Source organism: Lissotriton vulgaris, chromosome 7, assembly GCF_964263255.1.
Source record: "Lissotriton vulgaris chromosome 7, aLisVul1.2, whole genome shotgun sequence".
Classification (NCBI taxonomy): Eukaryota; Metazoa; Chordata; class Amphibia; order Caudata; family Salamandridae; genus Lissotriton; species Lissotriton vulgaris.
In genome coordinates, this window is record NC_141695.1 from 936,677,215 (window position 1) to 936,691,416 (window position 14,202).

A 14,202-nucleotide genomic window follows, 5' to 3' on the forward strand; every position below is an offset into this window, starting at 1 on the left:
GGCTAGCACTGAGGGGGGAGACGGTAAGCTCCCCGCTGTGAAATAGGACCCCGGCTGGGGAGGCTAGGGCGACAGGTTACGAGCCTCCTGGGTCCCTGGTCAGCCTGGTGGTCGTAGGGTGGGTCCCCAGAGAAGGCGGACAAGGATCAGTGGTTGGGGGGCCCACTCCTCATGGGTCGCAGGTGGGTTGCACCTCGCGTGGATGCACGGCATGGAAGAGGGGAGCCGGAAGCCCCCTCCCTTAGTGTTGGAAGATTAGAACCTTAATCTGGCGAAAGAAGATCAGCAAGTCAAGAATAAAATTGTGTTGATAACTGCATTTAATGTAATTTAATGAATTTTGAAATGCCTTGTCATGTTTATGAAATGTCAAATATTAAACATGGCCGTTTTTTGACACCCACACAAATCTCTGTCGTTGATTATCATGTGGGTTGTCAGGTTATAAGGAGGGAGCGGGGAGCATGCTGGGGGATCCGGGTCCTATATTCTACAGTATCCCAGTGCAGCCTCGTGCGCCGCGTGCACAGACCCTATTCTACAGTATCCCAGTGCAGCCTCGTGCACCGCACCACAGGTCCTATTCTACAGTATCCCAGTGCAGCCTCGTGCACCGCACCACAGGCCCTATTCTACAGTATCCCAGTGCAGCCTCGTGCACCGCACCACAGGCCCTATCCTACAGTATCCCAGTGCAGCCTTGTGCACCGCACGCACAGACCCTATTCTACAGTATCCCAGTGCAGCCTCGTGCACCGCACCACAGGTCCTATTCTACAGTATCCCAGTGCAGCCTCGTGCACCGCACCACAGGTCCTATTTTACAGTATCCCAGTGCAGCCTCGTGCCCCGCGCGCACAGACCCTATTCTACAGTACCCCAGTGCAGCCTCGTGCACCGCGCGCACAGACCATATTCTACAGTATCCCAGTGCAGCCTCGTGCGCCGCGCGCACAGACCCTACTCTACAGTATCCCAGTGCAGCCCCGCGCGCACAGACCCTATTTTGCACCGCGCGCACACCAAGACTCTCTTTGGAATGGTGGTCCTCGTTCCCGCCATCAAGTCACAATAACAGACCGTCAAAAGTCACGAGGGTCATAATGAGGAATATATTTGATGGCGCATTCTAATAGCATTGCTCCCAGGAACACATTCATTAAGTGATCTGTAGTTACACTAAGAATATAGTTATGCATTTGGTATTAAAGCGTGGACACGGTTATTGACAACACTGAAATATACAAATGACCGTTTATGTTTGCAAATGGCTACCATTTGCTCAGGTTACCTTACTAAATGGTCATCTCTTCAACAATGTTTGGAGAAAAAAAAAAGTTGTGTGGTGGCCTCGTTTTGGATGAACTGTGCTGTCCTAGTGCCAAGAAGCCCGTGACCCCATTAGATTGCACTACGCCCCTTGGGCAGGGTCTCAACGAGTCCCACTGGAGATGGAAGGACCTCTCCACCCCCAAATATTGTATTCATGTATCAACTGTCACTGGGTCTACCCCCCCCCCCCCCCAAAAAAATGTTTGCACTTTACCTAAAAATTAAGACTTAACTTTGTGGAAACGCGTAGACAGTGTGCACATCAAAGTGGAAATTAACAGTGAACAATTTAAACAGGATTTTGTTTTTCTGGCATTTTTAGAGAATTTATAGAGAATTACCTGGATTCAGGGAACCTACAAATATACCTGGCGCGGGGCACCACTGGGGATGCTTTTCTCAGCTGTGGGGAGAGGGGGCTGCAAGGGGAAAATGCGAGATGCTAGGACCCCCTTAAATGTGGCGAATTAAAGTAAAGGCATGGTGGAAGAGAAGTGCGAAAGGTCACGGTTACATACACAAGGGATATGTACTCAGTACAAAAACAAAGAAAGCATGCTAATAAAAACGTTCGCTACTGGAGTCCATAGACGGTGGTTGGTGACCTCTGGTGAGAGCAGGTCTTCACAACACTAGATGGCACCGCGCACAGACCCTATTCTACAGTATCCCAGTGCAGCCTCGTGCACCGCACCACAGGTCCTATTCTACAGTATCCCAGTGCAGCCTCGTGCACCGCACCACAGGTCCTAGTGCAGCCTCGTGCACCGCACCACAGGTGCAGCCTCGTGCACCGGACCACAGGTCCTATTCTACAGTATCCCAGTGCAGTCTCGTGCCCCGCGCGCACAGACCCTATTCTACAGTATTCCAGTGCAGCCTCGTGCCCCGCGCGCACAGACCCTATTCTACAGTATTCCAGTGCAGCCTCGTGCACACAGACCCTATTCTACAGTATCCCAGTGCAGCCTCGTGCGCCTCGTGCACAGACCCTATTCTACAGTATCGCAGTGCAGCCTCGTGCACCGCACCACAGGTCCTATTCTACAGTATCCCAGTGCAGCCTCGTGCACCGCACCACAGGTCCTATTCTACAGTATCCCAGTGCAGCCTCGTGCACCGCACCACAGGTCATATTCTACAGTATCCCAGTGCAGCCTCGTGCACCGCACCACAGGCCCTATTCTACAGTATCCCAGTGCAGCCTCGTGCACCGCACCACAGGCCCCATCCTACAGTATCCCAGTGCAGCCTTGTGCACCGCACGCAGACCCTATTCTACAGTATCCCAGTGCAGCCTCGTGCACCGCACCACAGGTCCTATTCTACAGTATCCCAGTGCAGCCTCGTGCCCCGCGCGCACAGACCCTATTCTACAGTACCCCAGTGCAGCCTCGTGCACCGCGCGCACAGACCCTATTCTACAGTATCCCAGTGCAGCCTCGTGCGCCGCGCGCACAGGCCCTATTCTACAGTATCCCAGTGCAGCCTCGTGCACCGCGCGCACAGACCATATTCTACAGTACCCCAGTGCAGCCTCGTGCACCGCGCACAGACCCTATTCTACAGTATCCCAGTGCAGCCTCGTGCACCGCACCACAGGTCATATTCTACAGTATCCCAGTGCAGCCTCGTGCACCGCACCACAGGTCCTATTTTACAGTATCCCAGTGCAGCCTCGTGCCCCGCGCGCACAGACCCTATTCTACAGTATCCCAGTGCAGCCTCGTGCACCGCACCACAGGTCCTATTCTACAGTATCCCTGTGCAGCCTCGTGCACCATGCGCACACCAAGACTCTCTTTGGAATGGTGGTCCTCGTTCCCGCCATCAAGTCACAATAACAGACCGTCAAAAGTCACGAGGGTCATAATGAGGAATATATTTGATGGCGCATTCTAATAGCATTGCTCCCAGGAACACATTCATTAAGTGATCTGTAGTTACACTTAGAATATAGTTATGCATTTGGTATTAAAGCGTGGACACGGCTATTGACAACACTGAAATATACAAATGACCGTTTATGTTTGCAAATGTCTACCATTTGCTCAGGTTACCTTACTAAATGGTCATCTCTTCAACAATGTTTGGAAAAAAAGTTGTGTGGTGGCCTCGTTTTGGATGAACTGTGCTGTCCTAGTGCCAAGAAGCCCGTGACCCCATGGTCGGTCTTATGCATACCTGCACTCACTCCTTATACTCAGTTAACTGCTGTCCATCTCCAATTTAAATCCAGAGTTGCGGTCACCAAAATAACAGAAAACCACGACAAACAGCCACAGTATATGGTATGTCACGTCTATCTTACATGCCTGAATCTTAGCAGACATTTGTAAATATAGAACCATGCTGCCACAGTTGAAACATTTCATAACAGTAACTCGATGCCTGGCTGATCTAATTCCGTTTAACCCATTAGCGCCATTAACACTGGGCGATGATTCTTCGACATTACAATATGGGGTTAATGTTGATAGAGGGTACAGGTGGCCCCCCTTATCTTTGACGGTGGTGGTGTTTGTAGGCCCCCGGTGGCTTGTTTACCGCGATTAGAATCCCATAGTGCTCCGTGCAGCGCCCCCAGTTGTTACGTCAGATGACGACCTAACCCTTCCCACCCCTTTACATTTGGAGTATTATCTGCAGAGCTTAATGGGTAACTTTGCACACTGAAACATATATTACTCATTATGTGGGGTCTGCGTTGATTCTGCGCGTTATTGTGAAACAGACCTACAAACTGACCAGGGTCCCTACACATTGGGGCCCCTGTCTCACTTGAACGGGTTTGCGCGTGAGTTTGCATTCACCTGCAGGCGCAACGCTGCCTTCCCGGGGGACTCTCCCATTGTCGGGTTTAGGAACACTGGTAGTGTGAAACAAGCCAACAATAAGCCATGTCATGTGACGCCTGTGTTGTGTACAGCAGGTGCTTGGCCCGGCTCCTGCACACTGCTGAGCCGCACAGCGCCACTCTGAAGGGAAAACCGAAAGCAGAGCTGCAGCTTTAAAACGTGAGCGCAGAGCGTCACATACAATGACAACAGAGCCCACGCTGCCAGGCAGCCCCGGCCCTCTACACTGCCATACACCAGGCGCCGCCCCACGAGGGGGCTCGGTGCACATTCCATTCTAGGACCCGCAGGCGGCGCAAGCCTCGCCCGACCTCCGCACTTTAACATTATGCGTATTGAGGTATGACAGCCCCAAATCAGAAACCCACCCGAGGGGTGATCGGGCGGTAAAGCCAAACCACAGCTATGGTCTTTGGCGTGTTACATTCATGCAGAGAATCGAGCGACAGATATTTGGAGCGTCCCACCATTCAATTGCTATGCTTGCCAATAAGACATGAAGGGGGGGGGGGGGGGGGGGGGGAGCGATCGCGTGAGCTGTAGGGCGGGTGGGAGTGGGCATATCTGCCGGCTCACAGTTATTTTGCCCGGACACATAACCCGGCCGGAGTCCTGGCAGCATTTGTGTTTTTCCTGCTCCCGAGCTAGGTAATCTTCCTCGAGAAACACCGCCGCACAAATTAAATGCATCTCGCCTCCTGCCGAGATTTAGGGGATGTTATTTCATTCGTGACATTACTGCGATGCTGCTGAAACACAAATATGTAACCGATGCCAAGTCCCGCACTACTCTACACGGGATGAATTAAGCTGTGAAGCCTGACAGTCTCGGCGTTAAAATAGAAAAAATACCTAGGAACGTCTATCCCAGCACTCGGGAGTCTTGTCATTCTTATGCACGCAGGCGCCAGCCATGTTTGCAGTCACACGCCTTTCAGGCACCTCGGAAACCAGAATAAGAAGCCAGCGCAGCTCAGAAAGACGCGAGCCTGGAGCAGCATGCAGCGCGGAGCCAGTGGGAGGACGAAACCGAAAGTGAAAGCAAGGCAGCGCGTTAAACGGGACAGACGATTGGCTCACGTGCCTACTAAAATACGCCCCTTGCACTTAAAGCAACAGAAACACATGGCCGCTGTGTATCAGCAGTGTCTGTGTGAGCCAAAAGCGGCATCTCATATCACAGCTACAGCTAAAACACCACTGCATTACAGTACAGAAGTTTACAGTGTGACACGCTGTAGGCAGGTCTACGTTTCACAGTCATGAACACGGCAAGTGCAAGACGGAAATCACACTCAACTTTTTTGGGCGAATTACAATGCAGCACGAGCAGTGACACATTTCAAGTTAGATACATTGTAATCTCTGCCAAGATTAGTGATTACACACCTGCGTGCACATCATCTCTACGGTAGCGCTCTATAATTATATTCTGTGAGTGTTATAAACCCCTTCAAAATAAAAACGCGCAACCACACGCAATAAACGTCAAAGATCAAGTGTGCGTGGTGACACCACCCAATAGGATTATTACTAGGCAAAGCTTCACTTACAATCAGAAGAACACATACATATATCTGTCACTACCGCAATTACTAAAATATTAACAACCCGATTAACTTCAAAGTGTACAAATTAAAAAATTCTTCAAACAGCACAATTTTATTGAACTACTGATACAGGTTTCTGAGTGCTTCCACTTGCATACACTTATTCCAATTAATAATACAGGTAAAAGATACAGATTGAATGTGACCTGTTAGAAAATATTTTTGACTGCGGGACTGTAACGCAATACATGTACCCAACAAATCTTCATGTAGGGGAAATGTGCATTATTTTAATCAGCTGTGTTGATTAACTTGCTACTGAATCTCACCTGGTTGATCTCGTTTAACCTCTCCATACCGGACCCAAATGGATCCATTTCGTTCACAGTATCTCTGAGTTCCGGAAATTGCAGGGGTTTCATGAAGGTAAAACTTCCTTGGGATACACAGGTCCTGTAGCCCTGATTCAGGGGGTCGGAGGGTCTCACGCTGACCTCTGCGTAACACAATGACCCATCCGCATTCATCTGAAGAGTGTGGTGGGGCTGTTTGGAGAAATCCCAAGGTTGTGATGGCTCGATGCAACAACACAAAGAGGTGACGCGGTTTCCTCCCATAATGCACCTCGCTGACAGGATGATGAAAGTGACCAGGCACAGAACACTGATGGCCACCAGGGATATGATGAGGTACAAGGTCATGTCAGTGTCTTCCATTGGAGTTTTATGGTAATCATGGGATGTGGGCTTGTCCACGCTGACGTCATCCTCTGGTGACAGCAGGATGGTCACTGTAGTGGACAGCTGCGGCTCCCCATTGTCCTTGGCTAGAATAAGAAGCTTATGGGTGAGGTTCTCGGTCTCTTGAGGCCTCCTGACCGCCCGCAGCTCTCCAGTGTGGGGAGATATTCGAAATAGAGACGGATCCGGACCTTGCAGGAGCGCATACGAGACCCAGGCATTGTGACCAGAGTCCGCGTCCACTGCTGTGACTTTAGTCACCAAGTAACCCACCGGGATCACCCGAGGAATCCTCTGCTCCACGGTGGCCTCTCTGGAGGGCACAGGGAACACGATCACCGGGGCATTATCATTTTGATCCAGAATGTAAATGAAAACAGAGACGTTGGAGCTGAGCTTTGGAGAACCCGCGTCTTCTGCAATAACATTAATGTGTAACACCTGCACGTGCTCATAATCGAAGGAGCGCTGGGCGTAGATGCTTCCGGTGTTGGAGCTGATATAGAGGAAGGACGAGGCCGGGGAGCCCTCTATCCGCTCCTCTGCTATGGAGTACGTGATGCGAGAGTTCTCTCCCTCATCGGCATCGGAGGCGGACACAGTGCAGAGCAAAGTGCCGGGTTCGTTGTTCTCCCTGATGGAGGCATCGAGGAAAGGACTCGGAAACTGCGGGGGGTTATCATTGACGTCTGAAATGTTGAGGAGGATTGTTTTCCGTGAGCGCAAAGGAGGGGACCCTAAATCTGTAACCATCAGTTCAATAGAATATTGAGGGTTGATTTCTCGGTCCAGAGCCCCGTCTGTGATCAATGAGTAATGTTTATCAAACGATTTTATCGTAAATGGAAGATCGGTTGATACTTCGACCTGGACTTTACCATTCAGTCCGGAATCTCTATCTCGCACTCTGAACACACCCACTGCTGTCCCAATGGGGGTAGTCTCTGGAACTGAATGTGCCAGAGAGGTTATGATAACCTCTGGGAAATTGTCATTTTCATCTTCAATTTCGACTTGAATAAGACAGTGACCTTCCAGCTGTGGTGTCCCTCTGTCTGCGGCCTGAGCATGAATTTCATATAAGTTACTTTCTTCAAAGTCCACATCTCCTTGTAGCCAAATTTCTCCAGTGTGGGAGTCCAGATGGAACAAGGAACTAACTTCTTCTGAAGTTTGCTCATCAAAGGAGTATTCAACGTCTCCATTGAGTCCTTCGTCGCTGTCAGTGGCGCTGAGAGTGATCAGTGATATCTTCACTGGGGCGTTCTCTCTTAGTTTCACTTTGTACACAGACTGGTTGAAGACGGGCGCGTTGTCGTTCACATCCAGGACAGTCACAGTTATCCGGGCTGTCCCGGATCTGGGGGGGCTGCCTCCATCCACGGCCGTGAGGGTCAGCTCGTGCTGCCCCTGGCTCTCTCGGTCCAGAGCCTTCTCAAGGACCAGCGATGGAAGGAGCTTCCCGTCTCGGAGACGTTTTACGTTCAGTGTAAAGTGTTCATTCGGATTCAGCCTGTAATCGGTGACTGCATTCTTTCCAACGTCTGGGTCTGTAGCTCCCTCTAGTGGAAATCTGGTTCCCGGAATGGCCAGTACTTCTGTGATATGCAGAACGCGGTCAGCTGTGGGGAAGGTGGGCGCGTTGTCATTGACATCCAGCACCTCCACCTCCAGCCGGAAGAGCTCCAGGGGGTCTTCAATTACCACTTCCGCCGCCAGGGTGCAGCCGGGGCTGCCCCCGCACAGGCTCTCCCGGTCGATCTTCTCCCTCACAGCCAGGGCTCCGCTCTCCAGGTTGAGGGTGAAATGCCCCGCGCTGCCCTCGGAGCTCAGCCTCAGCCGGCGCCCAGACACTGCGGCCGCCTCCAGCCCCAGGTCCCGGGCCACGTTCCCCACGACTGTCCCCGGCTCTGCCTCCTCCAGCACCGAGTACCGGAGCTGAGCACAGACCCCGCCCCAGAGGGAGACGAGGCACAGGACTTGCCACAGCTGCTGGGAACTCCGGGGGTTCATCCTGACAGTGAACTATCCAATGGCTGTTTCTGGAGCCTCCTTGTAGTGTCAGTTGTAAACAGTGCAGAAGCTTGGACTCTGAAGTGAAGGGCAGGACGTGTTTATCAGCCAGAGTGTAGAGCCGGGTCTGCAGCGGTTCAGCAGCTGCAAGTGTGAGCAGGAGGGGGGAGTTTGTTGATGCAAAGCTTCTGGAGGAGGAGATGAGAAAGGATCTAGTGTCAGCGAACAGCTCATTGGCTAAAGTGCCCTTCACGTCCATTCAGATAAAACGCCTTCTTAAAGGTGTAAATACTCTAGGAAGCAGGTTTGCAAAATTGCTAAGTGCACCATTTCGTCACGTTCCCATTCAAGTGTGATATGGAAAAAACGTTCTAGTGTAATCTTCGAGGTGATATCGAAAGTGAAAACATAATTTTAAGTTGACAGCGCTCCTGGTATATACTAAACCCAAATCACATATGTTAAAACACTTAGCTTGAAAAGTGGAACATTTAAGATTATGAAACGTGCTTTCAAATCAGATCAGTGTATTGATAAGAGCTAGAAGCAACAGAAATATTATTGTATAAAAACACAGACCAAACATCGGAAGGACGCAGCATAGGAAAGCAGTCTGAGGACTAAGTAGGGGGTGAATAATACATTAAGGAAGGGCTTGTGCACCATCAACAGTAACAGCACATACTGAAAGAAATACAGTGCAAAACCTAAAGAAGGGTAAAGGTCATTCCTGTTCACATTGAGTCACAAATAAAATAACAGATAACGGGAGAGCACGAGGAATTAGGCAAGTCGGAATGAAATGGCGAGCCCATACATTATTTAAGAGAACAGACATCAGTTTCCTAGAATTTAACTAACAGTTTAGAAAAAGCAAGAAGCACATCCACGAATAAAGTACATTGACAAGTTTTCCACTCTTGCATCCATCCAACCAGTGCTGTGCCTATAGACTCATGCCCCGCCCCTTCCCGAAGAGAAGGGGGGGGTCTATGGTGACGTCATATACTCATTGGGCCCCTTCCTCCCACAGCAGTTCTTCCACTACTCCAAAAACACAAACCATGCTCGCTAGTCCCGGGCTACTCCTGTGTTTCTGGCACCGCTCAACGAGATTGTGTTAAACAATGGTTCGCCTGACCCATTAAGTAAGTACCATGGGTGGCTTTCTATGGTACGAACATTTTTTTCCGACAAAAGCACGGTAAACTAGAAAGACATGCGTTGTGATATACAAACGCACAACAACACAACACGCTTTTCTGAAGGCAAGTTCACTGGAGAGGCCAGCGGGACCTGTTAGACTCTTCAGAAGCAGAGGCATCGGCTCGGCACGCACCGCCAAAATACACAGACACACAACGCTCTCACATTCAACGAGCCTCCAGCCAGCACACATTTGATCAGATCTTGCAACACTGCCACCGTTCACAACAATCGACCAGGACACGTAGCAGGTGTAATGGGCGGCCGGCTTAGAACCCGTTAAAAGGCTCAAAACTGCTTATCTGACCCCCGGTTGTAACACACACTGGGGGTCCCTTTCAGCTATGATTGGGGTTACTAGGCGAGGTTCACGGCCGCAATGACCAGAGGGTGGCCTGAACGCATGTTTGTCATTGAAAACAGGTGCACGTTTACCACACTAGAGACCAGAATTGTGGAAGGACTCCCTGCGAATGCGGATTTACAAGGGGGACTTTGTAGCCATGTTTCCCCACGCATCCCGCGCTCTAACTCGACCTATAGTCCAGTTGTGAACAAGGAAACAAAGCAGCGGGGCGCATAAGCAAAGAAACCTTGTATTCTCCATCGCGGCCCTCTGGTTCTACTCCGTGTCTTAATACAACACTCTTAATATAGGGGCCGCTACTTTGGCAGTAGAGGCGGGGTTGTCATCCAATGCTGTGAAAAGAGTGGGCCGCTGGTCATCCAACTGTTACAGGCGTTATGTTAGGCCTGAATTACTTTGACTTCCATCGGTGCCATGCCCATGCTTGACCTTTCTATTTCTTTTCCAATTATTAGTATGCCAAGGAAGGTGGTGTGGGTGTTGGGTCACTCGTTCGTGCGGCGGGCAGCAGTGCGATTGCAACAGCGGCGAGTGCGGAAACCACCTAGTCTGGATGGCATCGAATTCTTGTGGCACGGTGTGGGAGGAATGCGCATCCGGCACCTGCGGCGGCTCGTGGATGACATCCGAGAACGTGAGGGACAGAAGTCCCCTGATTTACTCATCATCCACTTGGGCGGCAAGGATATGGTGGACAGAGGACGCCTAGCGGTCAAGGAAGCACTGCTCACTGAATTTGCATGGCTGGGGAGGACCTTCCCGCAGGCCAGGATAGTGTGGTCCTGCATGATCCCACGACAGTGGTGGGGCAAGGATATTCGGGCAAGGACCATCAATGTGTCAGTACGACGTCTAAATGGGGAGCTTGCAAAGTTGTGCTCAGTGAAGGGCCGCTTGCTGCATCTTCCGCACAAGATGATCTCAGGACCAATCATGTTTCACCAGGACGGAGTTCACTTATCTGACATTGGCACAGACACTTGGATCAATGGAATATGGTCTTTTGTACAGAACTTGGCCGGTTGGGGGAAGGGCGACGGACCCTTGGGCCCTAGTCTCCCTTGTGGCGGAGAAGAGACATTTGAACACTAATAGATTGCCAGAATGGACGGGAGTCCGCCTTGGGCACTCCCTATGCCAGCACTGAGGGGAGAGAAGGTAAGCTCTCCGCAGGGGGATGGAGACCACTGGCTGGGGAGGCTAGGGCGACAGGTACGAGCCTCCGATGCAGCCTGGTGGATGAGAGGTGGGGCCCTGGAAATGCCGGACAAGGACCCGAGGGCTGGGGCCCATCGCTCAAGAGACACAGGTGCGCGGCACCTGGTGTGGCCATCTTTCCTGGGGGGAGGCGAACCAGAGGGCCCCTTGGTGCTGGGGGAAAGAAGATGAAGTTATGAGCAATGAGAATTTGAATGATGCTTTAGGCAAGCTGATGAAGATGTTTTTAATAAAGTGATAAATGTTGCTCATAATTTTAATAATTTTAATGTTTGAATAATCTTACGTCATGTTTATGAAATGCTATTAAACATGGCCTTTTTTACACCCACCACTTCTCTCAAGGTGAATATTCTTTGGTGGGTGAGCGGGCGTGGAGCATGCTGGGGGATCCGGGTCCTATGCAAAGGGCGAGGCTAGACGAGCCCGCCTCTAGGGCCCGGCCCCCCGGCCCACGCCGCGCCCTCATTGGAGGGAGCTCCTGGACGGTAGCCCTATGGGCGACCGGCCAGGGGAAGTACTTCCGGGTCATGCAGGTGACGCACGTCCGGTGGGGGCGTGGGGCAGAGGCCATGACCTATTTAGGTCAAGACCACGCTGCCCTCGGCCTCTTTCCCCGCCAGCACCGGACCTGCTCACACCCCCGCGACCCATTGCTGCCAGTCACCTGGCGATTAATTTCTGTATTCTCCCGCCCACCCGTCCCCTTAAGGCAGTAGTTAGAAGAGTGTGTTGCGGAGAAGAGACATTTGAACACTAATAGATTGCCAGAATGGACGGGAGTCCGCCTTGGGCACTCCCTATGCCAGCACTGAGGGGAGAGAAGGTAAGCTCTCCGCAGGGGGATGGAGACCACTGGCTGGGGAGGCTAGGGCGACAGGTACGAGCCTCCGATGCAGCCTGGTGGATGAGAGGTGGGGCCCTGGAAATGCCGGACAAGGACCCGAGGGCTGGGGCCCATCGCTCAAGAGACACAGGTGCGCGGCACCTGGTGTGGCCATCTTTCCTGGGGGGAGGCGAACCAGAGGGCCCCTTGGTGCTGGGGGAAAGAAGATGAAGTTATGAGCAATGAGAATTTGAATGATGCTTTAGGCAAGCTGATGAAGATGTTTTTAATAAAGTGATAAATGTTGCTCATAATTTTAATAATTTTAATGTTTGAATAATCTTACGTCATGTTTATGAAATGCTATTAAACATGGCCTTTTTTACACCCACCACTTCTCTCAAGGTGAATATTCTTTGGTGGGTGAGCGGGCGTGGAGCATGCTGGGGGATCCGGGTCCTAGAGACCAGAATTGTGGAAGGACTCCCTGCGAATGCGGATTTACAAGGGGGACTTTGTAGCCATGTTTCCCCACGCATCCCGCGCTCTAACTCGACCTATAGTCCAGTTGTGAACAAGGAAACAAAGCAGCGGGGCGCATAAGCAAAGAAACCTTGTATTCTCCATCGCGGCCCTCTGGTTCTACTCCGTGTCTTAATACAACACTCTTAATACAAAAGTGAGACCCGGTCATCTCGCGGGAAGTGAGTGCCGCGGCCAAACCAACCAAACTAGGCCCGAGGGACCACGCGTCACTGCATTCTAATGCTGTAGGGGCCCGAGACAGCCAGCGAGAGGAGGAAAGGGAAAATGAAAGCAGGACAGCTAATGAAACTCAGCAGCTGATTGGACCCGGCCCTCTATGTGTCATATGTTACCTCACCACATGCAATGCACTTTAACCATCAGAAACGAGTGCTATCGGCCTGTCCCAAAATAAAAACAAAACACCAGAGTAAAGGCGAGTCGTGGCAAACACCCCTAACGACATAACACAATATGAACAAGTGATAAACGTTTTCCTTTATAACCTGAAGTGGATATTCATGGCAATGAAAAAAAGTCCGTATACATATATACCAAGTAAAGTATTTTTAAATATTACGATTGCTTCGAGATGTTAAAGGAAGAAAGGGTAGTCAAGCACAGGCACAACCTCCTGCCCCCAAAATGAGTATACAATGATTCAGAGTGCTTCGGCATACACAGACGTTAACAAAATACTAATACCAAGAAAAAAGTAGGTTCCAAGTGCGATGGGTCAGAGAATAATGTTAGTTCTAGGAGACATGTGTACTATGAATTAACATTGGGAATCCATATAGCATGCGACTGCAAAACAAAGTTAAGGTTAATCACGAATGTTACTACTGCATCTCACCTGGTTGACCTCGCCTAACCTCTCCTCATGGGAGTCAAACGGATCCTGTTCCTTCGTGGTCTCTCTGAGTTCTGGAAAATGCGGGGGTCTCCTGAAGGAAAAATCACTAACTTGGGACAAACAAGTCATGTAGCCCTGGTTCAGCGGGTCGCCTGGCCTCAGGTGGACATCTGCGTAGGTCAATGACCCATCAGCATTTATTTGGAGCGCTGGGTAGGGCTGTTTGGAGAAATCCCAGGGCTGAGGTTTCTCGGTGCAGCAACAAAAAGGTAAGATCCGGTTTCCACCCACGATGCACCTCGCTGACAGGATGATGAAAGTGACCAGGCACAGAACACTGATGGCCACCAGGGATATGATGAGGTACAAGGTCATGTCAGGGTCCTCCATTGGAGTTTTATGGTAATCATGGGATGTGGGCGTGTCCACGCTGACGTCATCCTCTGGTGACAGGAGGATGGTCACAGTGGTGGTCAGCTGCGGCTCCCCATTGTCCTTGGCTAGAATAAGAAGCTTCTGGGTGAGGTTCTCGGTCTCTTGAGGCCTCCTGACCGCCCGCAGCTCTCCCGTGTGGGGAGATATTCGAAATAGAGAGGGGTCCGGACCTTGCAGGAGCGCATACGAGACCCAGGCATTGTGACCAGAGTCCGCGTCCACTGCTGTGACTTTAGTCACCAAGTAACCCACCGGGATCACCCGAGGAATCCTCTG

The 14,202-nt window shown here is 51.0% G+C and overlaps 2 protein-coding genes across 2 annotated transcripts in view; one reads left to right on the forward strand and one right to left on the reverse strand.

Annotated features, from left to right (window-relative positions):
• The window catches only part of LOC147702706 (uncharacterized), a 165,983-nt gene that overhangs the window by 130,886 nt on the left and 20,895 nt on the right, over nucleotides 1–14,202 (reverse strand). The gene's annotated exons all lie outside the window — the stretch shown is intronic.
• LOC147702709 (uncharacterized) lies at nucleotides 10,481–11,158 on the forward strand. Its single transcript, XM_086928400.1, has one exon. It carries the CDS (start codon nucleotides 10,481–10,483, stop codon nucleotides 11,156–11,158), a length of 678 nt encoding a protein of 225 aa, XP_086784526.1.